The sequence below is a fragment of the Tenrec ecaudatus genome, chromosome 9 (assembly GCF_050624435.1).
Source record: "Tenrec ecaudatus isolate mTenEca1 chromosome 9, mTenEca1.hap1, whole genome shotgun sequence".
Classification (NCBI taxonomy): Eukaryota; Metazoa; Chordata; class Mammalia; order Afrosoricida; family Tenrecidae; genus Tenrec; species Tenrec ecaudatus.
The window spans coordinates 126,577,278-126,596,144 of NC_134538.1; the positions used below are offsets into that span (position 1 = coordinate 126,577,278).

Sequence of the window (18,867 nt, forward strand, 5' to 3'; positions counted from 1 at the left end):
TGGGGAAAAAAGTGGAATCTGACAATGATACCTTAATTTTTTTTTAATACATGAAAACGTTGACAAATTGCAGAAACCTTGAGTGAGTGAGTTTGTGGTCAATCACAAATCTTGAATAGCCTCTACTTGTAATTTTCCACATCTGTCCTAGTAGGAAACCTAGCTAGACCCTGCAGAGGGAACAAGAGCATAAACTATACGCCTGGCACTTACATGGTTTTTTTAGGCCAAAGGCTGGCACTTACAAATGTATTTACTTTTACATAATGACCAAGTTCTTAAATTATGCACATAAGACATTTTTATCAGCCTAGTAATATTTTTATTATTTTCCAGAGAGGTGCCTGCTATAAAGACAACTTTGGCAAATCTTTTTGTCATAAAGTCCCCTCTAAAGCTCACCTTAAAACATTAAATGTATTTTTGATTACTACAATATTGTGAGAATGCTGTGCAACTTGGAGCTCAAGTGCACCCAGGAGACAGGAGCGTTCCTGTAGGTGTGGGATGGGCATTGCGGGAGACAGTGGGAGAATGGAGGAGGCGGCCTGCCCTCACGTAACCCAAACAAAGGCAGAGAGTGGCACTTGACGCACCTGGCTTCCTCCCTACTCCGACTCAGGATTCAAAACGGTGAGTGATGTGACATGGTGATGGAGTTGCCCTTGAGGTGAATCATTCTGCCTATTTCCCTCTAACTTTGCATTCCCTGGTTCAGTGGGCAGAGCTGCTTACTGAGTGCTCATGATGAATCACAAAAAAGATTAACGAGGGAAGCAAATGTTGGCAAGATATTAAGTGTAGCATGTTGTGATAGAAGCTACACATCATTCCTGTCATGTTAAATTCTCTTCCCAGGATGACTTGACTTCTAAAATGAGGTGCTTCTGACTACCAACTAAGAGCGAATGCACAGAGAGAAGGGCCGAGGACACCACGTAGTAATGAGTCAAAAGACGTGGGCATTTGTGGTAAAGAAGTGGTGTGTTCCAGGGAGTCTGCCTACCACTGTCAGTTGGTGGTATTTTGGTGGCTTGCAGGTTGCTGTGATACTGGAAGCTGTGTTACCAGTATTTCAGATACCAGCAGGGTCACCCATAAAGCTTCCAGACCAGACTGGAAAGAAGGATGTGGAGAATCTACTATTTCCTAGAATAGATCATTTGTTATCTAAGCCATTAACACAAATGGTTCATTCCTGGTCACTGGAACCCTGTGGGATCCAGTGCTGGAGACGAGCCCCTAGGTGAAAAGGCTGCAGACATTTATCATCATCACAGTACGGGATGTATTGAGTATGAATCAAGGATAATTGAAGTTCTCAAAAAAAAAAAAAAAGGAAAGCTTTAAGATCCACATTTTACCCTAGGCGCTTGTGAACTGAACCGGACTGGTGTTGGCCGTTGTGAATCAGACAACTGCAATGTCGTTTATGCCGGGAATGTCAAATGATGAGACATGGTGGCACATCTGTCATTAAAAAAGACTTCATCTCGCATACTTGACACATTGTCTGGCAAGATGGGTCCTGGAGAAGGACATCATGCTTGGCATAGGAGGAAGGTCCTCAAGATGGATTGGCACAGCGGCTGCATCCACGGCCCCGGGCCCAGAAACAGTGAGGAGGATGGCACCGAAGCGGGCAGTTTCCTTCGGTTGTGCAGAGGGTCACCAAGGACCAGAGCCCACTGGATGGCGCCTAACAACCCCAGCCACCTTTGACCACTTGAAACGCGATGGATTGATCGATGGTCTCCACACTCAGGCAGCGCAGTGCTCATTAGGACACTAGCTGTGCAAGTGCCCCGTAGCCCTTCCCCGGTAAGGAGCACTTCGGTGTTGGCTGTCTGTAACAAATTAGACACTGGTGTTTGTTGTTGGCAAGTAATTTTACAAACTATTGAAAATTATTTTTTAAGATGAGTGTATCGATAAATTTTGGCACAGAGGTGTGTGTGTGTGTAATTGTGTCTGTACTGAAAGAGTAGGTGTATTTAAAGAAACTGGGTTTATGTCCATTTTAGCCTAGCAACATCTGGAGGACAGATAAAACTTACGTAATTATATTTGTCTTAGTTGAAGAGTAGACTTTACATACATAAAAATTTCCTAGGACCTTTGTTTTGTCCTTTGAGCTTTGTTCTGGCTTACAAGTTGGCCAATCATGGTGCTCTTGTTTGAAATACAACAAAACCCATGAGGCAGAATTCGATGGAATTGTCTTGTTTTTTTCCTGAATCTTTTAAACTTCGCAGACAGGCACCACCTTTGACACGTTGGCTTTCAGGGGTTTTTAACATACTGTAAAGGGCACTGTATAGTCATTTAGTTTCCTGAGGAAGGTGCACAAAAGAACTAATTATGCACATAATAATCCAGGTATTTTAATTCCTTGTTGCTTAAGTATCTGAATTTTACTTACATTCAAAGACTTGGGTAAAAAGGAGATCAGAGATCCAGTATGGGGAAATATTTTCCATGGTATATCCTCACCTACTAGCACAGTTACCAACAAATCTGTTTGTAACCTCATCAACTAGCATAGTAAGCAAGAAATAAAAGGAACTCTTTTCGAATCGATGAAAAAATGTTAAGTGAATGAGGAAATAAAAACGCTCCATTAAGATTTTAGTTTACACAGGTAGAGATAAGAGCTCAGGACACATGGAATCCAGGTCAGATAAACCCCTCAGGAACAGAAATGGAGTAGTGATACCAGGAGGGTAAAGGGAGGTGGGGAGGAAGGGGCAACCAATTGCCATGATTGACACATAACCACACCCACACACCCTAGGAGGACGAACAACAGAAGCCATGGGGGGAGGGAGGCAGTGGTCAGTGTAAGATATGAAAATAATAATTTTTAATTTATTGAGTGGGAAGGAAAAAAGAGGAGCTGACACCAAGGGCTCAAACAGAAGGTAAATGTTTAAATAATGATGGCAACATATGTACAAAAATGCTTGATACAATTGATGTGTGGATTGTTCTAAGAGCTGTAAGTGCCCCCAATAAAATGATCTTTTAAAAAAAAAGTTTAGCTTAAACTTTTAAAATAAAGTTTAGATGAAAATAGATCTCAATTCAGGTGGATGACTCAGGGTATGAGAGATCATTTGGGGGTAGGAGGAGGCTAAGGGACATCTTTCTAGTTTCCTGAGGGGAGGTTAGATATAAAGATTACAACTCATGAAATTACACACTGGGGTATAAGTCTTCAATTTAGGGATACAATTTTTATCAACTATTTTTAAAAAAGGAATAAGCATACCAAAACAAACAACCTCCCAACACATTAGTTACTGATCTGAAAGATGATAAATTCAAATTTTGCCCAATTTTTTCAGGGAAAAAAACATAGGCATGTTTTTACTCCTCCTTTTTCTTAACTTTTATTTAAGAAGGAAATAACATGTTTGATTATCAATTGTGAGTAAAAAAATTAAGTCTGGGATCACGTGGCAATGTATGTAAAGCATGAAAGAAATTAAAAAACTTATCTCAACATAGAAGGATTAATTTGGGCTTTTTGACTTGTTGCATGGCTTAGAGTTCAAATTTACAGAAATGAGTTAAACCACGAGCTGAGGTGTCTAAAGAGCATACCCTCGCCCGTAACACGTTGAGAAACACCTGTTGTAATTCCAGATGATTTGCAGAAGCTTAACTTCGGGGGAAAAGAGGAGCTGTTACCAAGGGCTCAAGTAGAAGGAAAATATTTTGAAAAGGAGGATGGCAACATATGTACAAATATGTTTGATACAGTTAATGTATGGATTGTTATAAGAACCGGAAGGGCCCTAACTTAAATATGGGGGGGGGGACAGAGCTTAACGTCACAGATTTCTTACTAATGTTAGTTCCACATCGAGGTATTTAGTGATGTACAGATATAAAACCTAAAACACAAATTAAATGAAACGCTTAAAGTTCAAAGGAGAAAGAGTGTAACAATGCCTTTGTAACGTGAGTGGGAAAAACATCAATTATGGACGGGGTGCACCCACCCGACGTGAGGGACAACCCTGTTTAGAAAAGCCCAGAGTCGGCACCATTCCTTTCCCGGTGGGTCCGAGCCTGGAATAGTTTAGGGAGGCCCTCCTAGTGGAAACCAAGTGGACAGGCAATTTTCTTCTGGCGCGGGAGAGGTGGCTAATCAACACTCACCAGAGGCGCGCACAGAAAACGACTCGCCAATTACATTGCTTGAGTTACACGGGAATCTGCAGCCAGTCAACTGGTGCGACGGGAGGCGCAGCGCTGAGACTGGCCTCCATTTCAAAACCACTAACAATCGCCCGCCTCACAGCGGCTCGCCCTGCAAACTCGCCAGGCCCGGCACACAGTGGGGGGCGCGACGAAATTGGGGGTGACCGGAACCGAGCCGACACACAGTCCTCGCGTTACTGCCCTGGGGGTAGTGAGACAGGGCGAGGCGGGTAGCAGCGCCCTGGGGCTCCCCGCCGGCGCTCGGCAGCTCTGGGTTGGCTGCGTCAGGCTGGGACCGTGATTTGTGGGTGACCGGCCCCCCGGAGGCCGCACAGCTTCCGCCCATGCAGTCATCTCCTTCCCCTCCACGAAAACAATGCTTTGGCTTCCAGCCAAACCTGGAGCAGCAAGCGACGTAGCTGTTTACGGCCCGGAAAGGGTGCCGCGAAAGGCTTAGGGCCGCTCCGGGTGCCACGAAAGGCCCAAAGGAAGAGCCGAAGCCCAGGCTTTAAAAGACTCCCCTCCTCCGCCCCCTCCTTTTTGTCCCAGACACCAAAACAAACGAGCTGATACACGTGTCCCTATGACTCTTGTTTACTATCAAGGCTCCCCTGCGCGTGCCCCTCTGGGAGCTGTAGTCCAGCCGCCGCCTCCTGCAGGCGGCTTGCCACGCAAAAGACCAGAGACGGGACTACGAACCCATCATCCATTTCGGGGGCCAGATTTGGCTTGAGGCCCCAGAGTCTAGGCAGGAATCCAATCGGCAGCGCTCCCCCGTGTGATTGACACGCCACTTTCTCCACTAAACACAACGCAAAAGTCAACACAAGCCCGCCTCCCGAGACGGGCCACAGGACCAGCCAATGGCAAGGGGTTCTGGTTGAATGGCAGTTCTCTAGATCAATGAGAAAGCGAAGCTGCTGGGCGGAGGCTCAACCCCCGGGGGGTGGAGGGGAGGGGGAAGACGCAGCTTGAAAGACTTGGTAATGGCGACGGGTTTGGTAAGTAGCAAAGTTTCGGTTGAGAAGTAAGAGCGGCGGCGGGAGCAGAGACGCGCGCCCGGGAAGCCGGCGTCGGTCAGATAAGGGGTACGCGAGTCTCTGGGGGTGGTGTCGCGGTCCGGGCTGCCCGCGCTGAGGGTGCCGGCCTCAGCGGCGGGTTTGTTGTCTTTCGGCTCGGGCAGGGGTGGGGGTGGGGGTTGGGATGGGAAGGGAGGGGCCGGAGCCCGAGGGGTTCGGTCGGCCGCGCGAGCTCTGGCCTGCGCTCCCGCGCCTCCCCGAGGGGCTGCCTTCCGACTGGGGGCCACCTAACCGCCCGACAGCTGCCGGCCGCCATCCGCGAGCTCCCCTGGGCTTCGCCGCCGCGGCGGCGCTGGGGGGTCTCGGGGGCGGGGACTGGGAGGAGTTTGGGCCGGAGCTGCGCTTGGGCCGGGTGGGTGGTCGGGCTGGGTGCGGAGCGAAGCCCCGCTGGGGCGGGGGAAGGGGCCTGCGCCGCGCCCGGGCCGCCCCGGAAAGTTTGCCTAGAACTCCTCGCGTGTGGGCGGAGGGCCGGAGGCTGGCCCGGAGTGGGGGGCCGGCCGGGGATGGGCGACCCCCGTGAGGCGCCGTCTCCCCGCGGGCCGAAGGGGGCTCGGGTCGAGCTGGGGAGCTCGCGGAGCCGCTGGGCCCCGGGGCTCATTGTTACGCAGTTCGAATGAATGGGCTCCGGGGCGCCTGCGCGCTGGGGCTGAGCCGAAGGGAAAAACAAGCCCGGAGTCCAGGCTGCGGTCACATGATGGGGGGAGGGGAGGGAGCGCGGTGAATGGCGAAAGAGGTGGGGGGTGGACTTGGCGTGGACCGGGCGGCGCTCTCTGTGGGACCGAGAGCCGAGGCTTGGCAGGCGGTCTCCGTCGCCGCCTTCCGACGGAGGCTGCTGCCCCAGGCCGACGAAAACAAAACAAAAAAGAATCCCGGAGAAGTCGGCCGTCGTCGCGACCCGGGCGCTGCTGCTTCTGCCCGCTGAAGGCTGCGCGCAGCCTTGGGGCTTCGCCGCGAGCCCCAGTCTAGCGCCCGTGCGTCGGGAGTTTCCTGCGAGAATCGCTTTTGGCGCTCGCATTCCGCCCCCCCGGTTTAGAATGACGCGGGCGCCAGTTGGGGAGCTGGCATCCGTGTCATAGGTAATTGTACTGGGAAGAGGTGGAGCACTTCGCATGCATTTCCCTCTGCCGAGTGTAACGGAGCACTCCTACCAGTGCTTTGGAAATTTCACTTACTTTAGAGGATGAAGAAAAAATTAGCATTTTAAATACTTAATGTCCTCTTGTAGATAACCATCTACATCGGAAGTAGCTTCCTTGTACGTTTGGTCTAAGCTTGCTCTTTTTCCTTTTTCGTTGTTGCTGTCGGTTTTGCTTGCAAACTGGAGTGTTACGGTCAGCCGTTCAGTTTCCTCTATTAACTATTCAGTTTTTTGCTAAGTGAGCAATGTTTGACAAAATTTTAAGGAACTTTGCGTTATGTTCAAAAGAACGCTCACACATTTAAGCTGGGCCATTGCTTTGTATGAAGCCATTTAGGCACGTTACCGCGAGTTGACACTAGGTTTTCTTCTCAATTGACAAATTATAGAATGAGAGTTAATATCACTTTTTGGTTTTCCGTCGTGGTGTCATAAACTGAATTACCTTTTCTTGCTTGCCCGAAGACACCTCCCCACCCCCCTCTTTGTTCACTTAAACTCCTACTCACGTACCCTAGTTAGGGTTATTTTTCTAAGGATGCCCCCACAAGCCATGTTGTGGTCTCCCCTATCTTTTCGTGCTCCTAAGCGCGGACATCTCACGCTTGACCCGAGCTGCTGCTCTCTTGGCAGTTGACTCGTCCATGGCTACATTTTAGCTTCCTGGGGCTCCCCTGGCGTGCTAGCCAGAGTTCAAAAACAAACGCACTGCCATCCAGTCCCTTCTGACTCCTGGCGAACCTGTAGGACAGGGTCGAGTTGTCCCTGTGGGTTTGTGCGGCTCACTCTTTATGGGAGTAGCAAGCCTGGTTTTCTCCTGCAGAGCAGCTCTTGCTTTTGAACTGCTGACTTTGTTCTTAGCAGCCCAACCTGGAACCATTGCCCCAGCAGGGAGCCAGCCCGCTGCGCTCTCCACGTGCTCAGCAAAGCCCCGGCCCATGGAGGCGACTTCAGAGTGAATTTGAAGCACCATGTGTCTGTTTAAAATGAAAATACCCCAACTACTTTTGTCATGAATTACAAGAAGCTACTTTATTGTTTATGAGACAGTGCCTGGTACATTAGTGTATTATAGTTTAAGTATGAAAGTGTCTTATTTACTCAGAAGGACAAATCGCAACCAATTACAAATTTTAGAGACTGACAAATACTCGATGAATCACAAAATTCAGAAGAAATAACACAATGGAGTCTTTAGCTTATACGTCCTAGCACATCATTAATATTCATATTGCTTCATGCTTTGGTCAGCACACACTTGGGTGCTTTGTGCTATTAGAAAAATATTTTGAGTTATTTATAAAAGTTATTGACAGTAGCTTTAACAAAGTTCTTACTGATTCACAGATCATTAAAAGTAATGTAAAAATGTTTAAGATTACAGTCAAGTTTAGAAAAGCTAGCAAGGTTTTTATTTTCATATATGAATTCTTAAATGATTTCAGAACATTTCAAGATTTTACATACAATTCATCTTAAATATGATTTGAGGTCAGTATTTTAGTAAAACTTTTGTAAATGTTCTTGTGTTATGAGTTTTCTGTTATCTTCATCAATGTCGACATTTGTATCAAATCACATTGGTGTCTCGCTTAGGCGAACTTATCTATGTAAGGAGGCGTCCTGATGGTGCTGTAGTGAAGTACTCCACTGCTGTGGAGAAAAGTCAGCTGGTCAGCCCCACCAGCTGCTCTGTGGGAGAAAGATGGAGCAGTCTGCTTCTGTAAAGATTTACAGCTTTAGAAACACCCGGGGCAATTCTATGCCCTATATAGATAGCCTTTGCTATGAGCCTGAATAGATAGACTTGAAGGCAGTTGGCTACCTGAAATGTGATTGGGCATCAGATGATGAAATAGAAGAGTGCTTTGGAGCTAAGCAGGGGCGTGAGATTTGCTTATTTTCTTTCAATCTATAATAATGAAAGGTAGGTAGCTACTATGTCCTTTACAAATAGGAAAAGTGGCACAGAGGTGAAATTGTTCTCGGTTGTGCAAGTGCTAAATGATGTGTCATTAGTGGTATATTTTACCAAAAAGTAGTATATTCTACCCACTTTGGGGGGGGGATGTTTTTTCCCTTTGGCACAGGAAAATTAGAGATGTAGAGACATTTCTCTGAAATACTGTGCTTGAAGTAGTTTCTACTGCAAATATTCTTCTAAAAAGTCATTAAGGCAACCTAGCTGCTTTGTTAATAGACGGTTATATTTGGTATAGTTTGTTAAAGAGCCTAGTTTTAGCTTGTAATTGTGTTTTCTATTTTGAATACAGCATGTAAGAAATATGTTCATTGGAAATTGCCTTCTCTTCATGCCTCTAAACAATTTTGAGTGTGTAGTCCAGACATGGTATAGAAGTTCTTCAAAGTTAGGAGAGGGCAAGGATCTACATATAACCCCCTCCCAGGGAGATGGACAACAGAAAAGTGGGTGAAGGGAGACCGGTTATTGTAAGACATGAGAAGATAATTATTTATAAATTATTATAAAGGGTTCATGAAGGAGGGAGAGAAAATGAGGAAGGGAGGGAGGGAAAAATAATGAGCTGATTCCCAGGGCTCAAGTAGAAATGTTTTGAAAATGATGGCAACCTATGTACAAATGTGCTTGACACAATGGATCTATGAACGGTGATACGAGCTGACCAGGGAAGCCTCCAATAAAATGATTAAAAAGAGAGAGCTTATTACCATGGAAATGGGTGAACAGGTAAGGATTTAGTTGCCATTGAGTTGACTCTGAGTGACAGTGGGGAGGCTTTCTGAGACTAAATCTTTACAGGAACCGCCAGCAGCAGCATTTCACAGCGTGATGAATGAGTTTGAACCACCAAATTGGAGATTAGCAGCCCAGTACTTAACCCACAGTGCCACCAGGGATCCTCAGGGAAGAACCAAACAAGAACTCTTGTCATCCAGTCAATTCCAGCTCTATAGGAGAGGGTGGGACTCTGTGTGTGTGTGTGTGTGGGGGGTATCTGAGACTACCTTTTTGTGGTAGCAGTTTAGCTCTCTTAACCTTAACAGTTAGCTGCCAGTGGGTAAACCACACACCACCAGGGTCCACAGGGAATAAGGGGCACTTGATAAAAGGAGTCCAATCTATATTGGTCTGTGTGTTTTTGTCTTTCCCAAGTTTTCCTCTTAAAAAGAAAATATGCCCTGTCGCCCCATTTTCCTTTCGTATGCAAATTAATTGCACAACTGTGTTGAGGTGTAACTAATTAGATGAAGTATGTGGTAATGCTCTGCACATAGTAGGTTCCTATGGGCCTTTTGTAAAACCCTAATTTTCTTTCTCATTCACTGAGACTTAGCTATTTAGTCCTGTCTTCCTCTCCACCCTCTACCTGAGATTTTTTTTGGTATGTGGTTGTATTTATTTAAAGATCATTTTCCAAGATTTTGTTTCTCAAAGTTTGCAGAATAATAGAACTCCCCATTCACTAGAGATTGTGAATTATTGAAGGAGAATTTCTGCTCTTTTGAGAATATCTACTTGGTGTAAATGAAGGGGGTAGGGGTAGTATTTCTGAATAAGAATCCTTCCAACATTGCTTCACTACATCAGAGACCTAGCTTGCTTCCTCCACTGTAATTTGGAAAGGAAAATATGTGAGACTAGAAACTGCATTCACCTGTAAGATATGAAGTTTCATATTACTGAATTCTCACTGCAGCCCTGTGAGGGCCCTTGCCGTGCTACAGGGTGGGCTGCCAGTCACAAGGTCAGCAGTCTGACCCACAAGCCCCTTCCTGGGGAGAGATGGGGCTGTGTTACCCTGTAAAGGCTATAGAAAAGCCACGCAAGGGGCCCCCTATACTCTGCGGCCTCTATGCTGGTGGGTGTCAGAACCTTGTGAGATGCCATGAGGGCAAAGCTGTGATCTGTTGCTTTCTGTCTAGGCTTTCTTGTATACACAGTGGGTTGAAAGTACCACAGCCTCAATCATCTCAAGACCCATGTTTTGATAGCTTTGAGAACACATAGAGCTCAAATGAGCAAATAGTATGGTTATTGGAAGGTAGTTCTGTTTTGAAAGTTATGTTTGTTTTTATCTTCCCTTAATGTTCTGGTGGCAGATAGCTCTAGGACTGAAGAGCCTGCCAGTTTGCGGTAAATTGTGAATGGTGGTCATTGCCTAGGCTGTTAATAGGGAAGTATAGCTAAGGAGACTGAAACCCAGAGAGCCCTGCATAGAGTGGGAGGACAAGACACCTACAACTCTGCTTCCCAGCTCGCTCTGCAGGTGTGGGCATCTGCAGTTCAACCTTGACATTTCCTGTTAGAGGCAAAACATTAATGAAGGTTTTCAACATTGAAATTGCAATTTGGGTTGACCTCTGCAGATCCCATCTGCAGCATAGTATAGCATTTAGAATAGTTAGGGAGGGCTAAATTATGCCCTGTGGGACAGTTCTCTGTTCAATAGAATCACTTAGAATCAGAATGGACTCAATGGTAATGGTTGGTTTTTTTAAGGTGTGTGTGTGTGTGTGTGTGTGTGTATATATATATATATATATTTAAATCATTTTGGGGGCTCGTAGAATTCTTATCACCATCCATACATCCATCCATTGTGTCAAGCACAGTTGTACATTTGTTGCCATTATCATTCTCAAAACATTTGCCTTCCACTTGAGCCCTGAACATCGGCTCCTCTGGGTTTTTTTGGTATTTTAATTCTTAAAATATGGGGAAAATTTAAAATCTGGTATCTAAAGTGTTAGTGTTGTCTGTTTAAGGAACTTGCTTAGAATGTCTAGTCCCTGACTTGTTTTATGAGTTTACTAAAAAAGGAATCTACATGGCCTCTACCACTTGTCTGTACTTTGATGAGAACTCTTGCAAAGGAACCTGGGGGGCAGGTGACTGAGGGGATGGACATTGGGAATGTGAATAGTGTTTTTTTAAGTGCCCACTCCCTTACATAGTTATTAGAGATGTCCCTACATAACACATGTCTTATTTCTGCATCATTTTGTGTAGTGCCAGTGTTCCTGAGCACCTGTTTCACTTCTATTATCTCATTAAATTTTCACAGCAAACTGGGGGTTAGGTGCTTTTCTTATTTTATAAATAAGGCATAACGCTTTTAAAGTTAATTGCCCAGTGCACATAACTAGTAAGTGCCAAGTGTGGGATATGAATTTAGGTGGCTTGACTTCAGTCCTTTTTGTCTACTAAAGACAAAACCGTTTTCCTAAACTAGCATTCACAATTCAACTTTTCCTGCTTAGTGTCCATGACCACCTGACGGCAAGGGTGTCCTCCCTCGTAGTGATAACTAGTTCACACTGTCCTAATCTCCGGAGAGCTTTGCGAGCTCTGGGTTTGCTCAGGGGAGTTTCTCTTCCTCTTTACACGTTGATAGTTAAGCCCCGCTCTGTAGAACTGTCATTTTATTTTTCTATTAAAGTGTACATTTCTTGAGTGTGATAAATTTGGGTATCATTGAGACCAGACATTGCAATTAATAGAGCCACCTGTGCACTGTAGTTATGAAAGAAATGGTTTATTGGTCACAATGAATTGTGATTCAAAGAGCTACCACATTAAAGAAGAAATACATGTGCAGACAGACCTCAGAGAAAGGGCAGATTTGGTTCCGGCCCACCACAGTAAAGCGCCTGGCACAAGAAAGCCTGTCACAAAGAGTTGTTGGTTCCCCAGTGCATACAAGAGTTCGATTTAAAACCCAGAACAAAAATATCAATGTGAATGAGGGGGAGTGCCGAGTGGAGACCCAAAACCCATCTGTAGACAATTGGACTTCCCCTTACAGAAGGGTCACAAAGAGGAGATGAGCCAGTCAGGGTGCAGTGTAGCACTAATGAAACATAAAACTTTTCCTCTAGTTCTTTAATTCTTCCTCCCCCCCCCCCCACTATCATGATCCCATTTCTACCTTACAAATCCCGCTAGACCAGAGGATGTACACTGGTAGAGATCAGAGCTTGAAACACAGAGAATCCAGGACAGATAAACCCCTCAGGACCAATAATGAGAGTAGTGATACCATGAGGGGAAGGGGAAGGTGGCAGGGAGAAAAGGGGAACCTATCACAATGATGTACATAGAACCCCTTCCCTGGGGAATGGACAACAGAAAAGTGGGTGAAAGGAGACATCAGTCAGTGTAAGACATGAAAAAATAGTTAACAGTTTATAAATTATCAAGGGTTCCTGAGGGAGGGAGGGAAAAAAATGAGCAGATAACAAGGGCTCAAATAGAAAATGATTTAAAATGAGGATGGCAACAATGTGCTTGACACAATGTATGTATGTATGGATTGTGATAATAGCTTGTGTGAGCCCCCAATAAAATGATTTTAAAAGAAAGTAGATGTCTAGAAAAGGATGATGGCAATATGTACAAATATGTTTGATACAATTGATTGTTAATAGGAGTTGTAAGAGCCCCAACAAAATGATCTTTTAATTAAAAAATAAAGTTGGATTTACACTATACTCTCTTGAAAATGTACTCTTTCCTACACGACTGTGAAATTGAGCAGTAGCATGCTGAGGACCCGAGTATGGTGGGCTTGACCGGCTGTGCACGGTACAAAGCAAGCACTTGCTGCTAGGGAAACGGTGTCAGTGGACTTGCTGATGAATGCAGGGTTTCCCCAGACATTCAATTGGTAAAAATAAAATAAACCACAATATCAGAATAGGGCAATGAAGCGAAGCACTATTAAATGAGGTGTACTATGATTCTGTAGAAGAAAATACTTAAAAATTCAAATAATCCTTTGAAATATACATGTAATTTAATGCTGACAGCACAATTGTAGGTCAATATCAAGGAGTTGGCCTGGTGTAAAGAGATTCAGATAAAATAATAAAGTAGTGTGCTATCTCTTAGTGATTTATGGCTTACATAAAAATCACAGGAGTTGACATGTCTTCTCTTATTTTGAAGTCAGAGCACCATAACATGGTGTGGGAAGTGAAGACAAACCAAATGCCTAATGCAGTGCAGAAACTCCTGCTGGTCATGGACAAGAGAGCCTCAGGGGTGAGCGACTCGTTGGAGCTGCTGCAGTGTAATGAGAATTTGCCGTCCTCACCTGGATATAACTCTTGCGATGAGCACATGGAGCTTGGTAAGCACGTTTTCAAGTTATTTAGGAATTTTACTCAGGTGCAGATTAATGCTCATTTAGGTTAGCTCTTTCACCTGCCCTGGACCAGGTGGTGCTACGGCTTTTAAAATGTTAGTGAAAACAGCAAGAGGTTGGGCCTTTGGTTATGTATGTGGATTCTTGTTTTAAAATGATTAAGCCAAAACAATTTTTTTAAATGATTAAGCTGCTTTGTTTTGTGCGGGAGAGTCTGGGTTGTTAAAATACCTTTAGGGAAACAATTGTGCTGTGTGGCTTTTCAAAGGACGCTTCATTTGAAATATCCATTGAGCTCCATAAATTATGCTTCGCCACTCTGTGGCTTTTTGGCTGGCGTGATGGGGAAATGACAGTGGCCTCATGTCATTTGAGGGTGGCATTTGTGGTTATCACTGTTACTGAGCCACTGCAGATCTATGTGACATACTGTTTTGAGCAGTTCCAACAGTAGGTGGCATATGGCTGTGGTCGACTTGCCCAGGTATGATTTTTGAATCACACTGCTTTGAGGCCAGTGGTCAGGAGTTAACCACTTAGCTGATGAATAACCCTGGCTACTTGCCCAGCTTTGCAGCTTTTCTTTTGTCCCACATAATTTGTCGTTTTCCTAGTATTTATAGAAACACTGAGGAGTATATGCAATTATCCTCATTTTCTAAATGATGAAATGGAGATCATATTAAAGAGTCATGTTTGAGATTTGGGGATCCTAAAAACCCTGAGATACACCTGTCCAAGTGCTGCCAAGGGTCTCCTCTTGAACAAGGAGTATATTTGAAGCCGGCAGTTCATTCTTAATCTTCACATTTTAAGTTCCAAGAGGAGGGAATCGGGAACTTAAAGCCCATACTTTTCCTGCCTCTCAGTGGTTTCAGATAAGAAGTAATCAATTAAAAAGGAAAAAAAAAATTTTTTTTTTAAAGAAGAAAATAATTCCATGAACTTGAGGGACAGAAAACCTTTTACAATACGTAACAATGCGATGGTCCAAGGAAAGGGAATGGAAGAGCGATAAACCCCTGTGTTTGCATGTGAGTTTAGCTAACCCTTCAGAAGGTCAGGGGTTTGAGTTCACCAGCTGCTCCATGGGAGAAAGATGAGCTGGTTGGCTTCTGAAAAGATTTGCATCTTTGGAAACTACAGAGCAGTTCCCTGCTGTGTGGTCCCTGTGAGCTAGACTTGCCTGGTGGCAGTGGCTTTGTCTATTAACTGCCAACTGGATTTTTTTGGTTGGTTGGTTTTTTAAAACGGTGTTTCAGAACTGTTCATGAAAGAGGGTACCTTCTAGTCCAGTTTTATAAATATAGATTCTGAATTAGAGACTTAAAGGCATTTCTGTTTTAGTAGGATGCTCTGGTTGACTTGCCTGGATCCAGAAGTAAAGTGTACGTGAAAGGGAACGTGGTAGGAAAAACTCGCACGACTAGAAGAGTTTTCTATGTTTACTGAAGCGACCCAGTGGACCTATAATTTGTAGACATGTGTTTCATAAGAGGAATGTTTTTAAGGCTTGCAAAATATCCCTCCCTCTCCTTTATTTTCTGTTGTTTTTTTTACCCCCTTTTAAGAATTCAGTCTTAATATTCATAGCTTTAGTATGTCGATAAGTGATATTTGGTAATGTTTCTTAGGGTTTTTGGTTTTTTTCAAATCTTGAAAAGCTGTGAGTCCGTCTTGAACAATTTTTCAAAAAACAGAGAAAATAACCAATTGATATTACTATATTTCAGAAGTTCCTAGTAAAAAGCAGGTTAGTGTAAATCAGGGTTGAATAAATAGTACCTTAAAAATTCATAATATAATTTGTATTCTTTGGCAAGTTAACCTTATTGCTGTAACCTATATACTGTATATGCTCATGTATAAGTTTTTTCAGTACATTTTATGCAGTTTTGCGGTAAAATTAGGTACCTTGGCTGATATTCGGGTTGGTTTATCCTCAAGTAAATACAGTAATAATTCAGTGTAATTTAAGAACAGCACGCACACACAATGCATTATTCCTTATAGCACATTAAATCTAAAAGTTTCCAGATAGTGTATGGATGACTCCCAGGTGGACTATAAAAATCTCTCGGGGGTGGGGAATGGGGCAAAAGAGGAGAACTCAGAAAACACATACTGAACCCTAATTTTCCAATGTCAACAGTTTATGGTAAATACATGTTTTAGGTAGTAAAGCCTTTACCACATTTATAGCCATTGGCTTACTTTTCCATCAAGCTCTGCACCATGTAATGTAAGAGGAACTTGTTTCATTCCAGAAAAGTTTTCAAATTAAGTTGTTAACTTCTGATTGCCCGTTACAAAATAGTTAAATTTGAGGATTTCTGTCCCAACTGCATTTATACTGACCCAACTGTTGTTACACTATTGCATGCATCACTAATCATTTTCTTTTTGTAATTTTGTCTTTTTATTTGCAGATGACCTTCCTGAACTTCAGGCTGTTCAAAGTGATCCTACCCAATCTGCCATATTCCAGCTAAGTTCAGAAGTTTCGCATCAAGAATATCCAAGACCATCTTGGAATCAGAATACCTCAGACATAACAGAAAATACTTACCGTGAAAATGAGGTGGATTGGTTAACTGAATTAGCAAATATTGCTACCAGTCCACAAAGTCCCCTTATGCAGTGCTCATTTTACAACAGGTAAGAACACTGATTACATTCATATTATAAACTATTTTTAAGAGGTTTTTTCCAGCTTTAAAGGAAATAATGCTGTTAACCACCCAATGAATGGTTTACTTAAAACTGGATGCTAAATCTGCAAAGCTTTTAGATTTCAGCTCCTTTTCATAAAATTTCTCAGTGCTATAATTTCATAATTAGAAATTGGGAAAAGCCAATAAAACTAACAGAGTATAAAAAGTTTGTAAATGTTTTACTGTTAGCGAAACATGAGACCAAGAGGTAGTTTCATTACCTATTTCTGCATTTCTGATAGAATTGAAAAGTGTATTTGTCAAATGAACCATAATTCTCTTTGAGACTGTTAGCAACCCTGGGGGTTTTTTTGGTTGGTTGGTTGGTTTAGGCTGGTTTACTTTCACAACTTATATGCCTTATATTACTCATTTGCTAATATAAAAATTGGCTAGTACTATGATACAGAACTTGTACAACTTGGCTTCAATGGTAAACCACCTCCCCCCCCCCGTCTGATAGACCCAGGCCAGTGTTTAAGAAAATGCGTTGTGCTGTGACATTCTGGAAGCTTCTGAGTGATAACTCCAGAGACCCCTAAGGGAAGTCTAAAAAGGCATAGCTAAATATAATCATGCATAGGAGAGAGTGATGCATGGTTATGCAACGATTTGGGTAGAAACTTATATAGTCAATACCAGGAAATGTAGGAATAACAAAGCCTTGGCAGCACAGTTACATTTGTATAATTTTCTGTGTAGAACACCTCTCAGGCCTGTTTGCTTACAAGCCGTGTGTGCTGCTCTTCTTAGCAGAGTGTCAGTATTGATTAGCGTAAGTTCAGTTTGGTTACCTTCAATTTGATTCCATGTGAAACAGACGGCCATCCAGAAGAAAATTGCCCTTTGCAGTATTAGTTACTTTATAGTCCCAATTTTCAGTATAGTCCTTTTCCTGTTTTATATTTAAGGAGTTTTTAAGGCTTTAAAAAAACAATTTCATCATTGGATATTTCTCTCCCTCATTCTAGTATAGAAAATAGAACACAAAAAACAAACTCACTGCCGTCAGGTTGATTGGAACTGATAGTGGCCCTGTGATAAGCTGTTCATTTTTGACAGTGGTTCCATGAGGATCCTTAATCCACTTCATGGGATGCTACGTAAACTCTTCAGAACTGTGGTTCTCAACCGGTGGGTCGCAACCCCTTTGGGGGTTGGATGACCCTTTTCACAGGGGTCACCCGATTCATAACAGTAGCAAACAGCAAAAATAATTTTATGGTTGGGGGTCACCATGACATGAGGCACTGTGGTGAAGGGTCGTGGTATTAGGAAGGTTGAGAAGCACTGCTCTAGAGTAAGATAAACGTTTAAGTCACGGAGGATGTCTCCTGCAGCCATTTTCTGTGCTTTCCTCCTTCCTAGGAACAAGAGAAGAGTCAAGCTCTGCTAGCTTTTGTCCCTGCTAACTCTGTCAGTGCCTGTTGGCACAACTTCCTGTAGAGGTTACACAATGTAGGCTTTGAATTTCCCTTGTCTGAAGTTGTAACTGTTGCGTGCCCAGGGGTTGAGGACAGGTACAATTTATATTATCCCTGTAGGGGTGGAGGGATGAAGAATTGTTGATACCAGTGATTTAGGTCCATTTAGTGTGTAAATTTTTACAGAACATTTCATCCAACTAAGAACATTGTATTAATTCTGTTTCAAATGAGTAATGAGAAGAACTTATAAAACTTAACTTTCTTTTATTAGGGATGAACTTAAAGAATTTCAAGCAGTTGCCCATTCTATAATACTTATATATCGAAATGTTTAGTAAAAAGGACAAAGGTGAAACATTCAGCATAGAATTTATACTCTAAAATTGATTAGAGAGTATGCCGCAATTGACATGGAAATTTGAGAGGGTTTTAAATTTAAGAAATAAGAAAAATGACATGTATACTTTCACAAACCATTGAAAAATAATTTCTGCAATACATAATGAGAAAAAATCTTCATGAGAATAAAATCGAAATGGAGAGGCTAATAAAACATCCAAGGAAATAAGGGAAGAATCAGAAAAATGTTCCTCCTCCTCCTGTAGCAGATGTTTAGGACAGACTGCATAAAATCCGCCCCTCCCCTCTTTAAGGACCACCTCCTTATTTGGCATCTCAGAACTTGAGACCCACCCCATGCCTGCCTCCCCGCCCACCATGCTGTCTTCCTCTCTGCTGCTTTTCCAAACTCCAGAATCCATGTACATTACAACGTCGTTCTTTATAGACTTACTGTCACCACTCCTGTGAACAGCTGAGGTTTTTGTAAAGATAGGATCTTAATAGTTTCTTGAGTTCCCTGTACTCTGAAAGGCACTTAGCCTGAAAGAAGCTTTTGAGGGGAATGGAGAAAGAGCATAGATATTGAGAAATAACTAGACCTTACATGGTTTATTTTCAACAAACTTATACTAAAAATGGTGTCTAGTGACAGGGAGTTGTAAATAAGCTGCTTCCTGCTGTAGTAAATCCAAGCATTCTCACTTGCATATTTCATTGTACCTGTGAGAAGTAGTTGGTAAATAAAGAATTCATTGTTGCTCATACTGCATTTCCTGTGTGTCAACCCTACAGGACAGAACTGCCTGCTTTGTAGGGTTTGGGGGCTGT

At 43.3% G+C, this 18,867-nt stretch overlaps 1 protein-coding gene across 2 annotated transcripts in view; it reads left to right on the forward strand.

The window, feature by feature from the left end:
* Window positions 1-5,163: 5,163 nt before the first annotated feature.
* Window positions 5,164-18,867, forward strand: part of HBP1 (HMG-box transcription factor 1) — a 31,279-nt gene continuing 17,575 nt past the window's right edge. The window contains exons 1-3 of one of the 2 annotated variants that reach the window (XM_075558543.1): window positions 5,164-5,210; window positions 13,358-13,541; window positions 15,986-16,214. In XM_075558543.1, coding sequence (XP_075414658.1) covers window positions 5,196-5,210; window positions 13,358-13,541; window positions 15,986-16,214 — 428 coding nt within the window. In that variant the 5' untranslated portion in view covers window positions 5,164-5,195. Of the gene's footprint in view, window positions 5,298-13,357; window positions 13,542-15,985; window positions 16,215-18,867 lie in introns of both variants that reach the window. The other variant, XM_075558544.1, reaches the window with a different exon arrangement.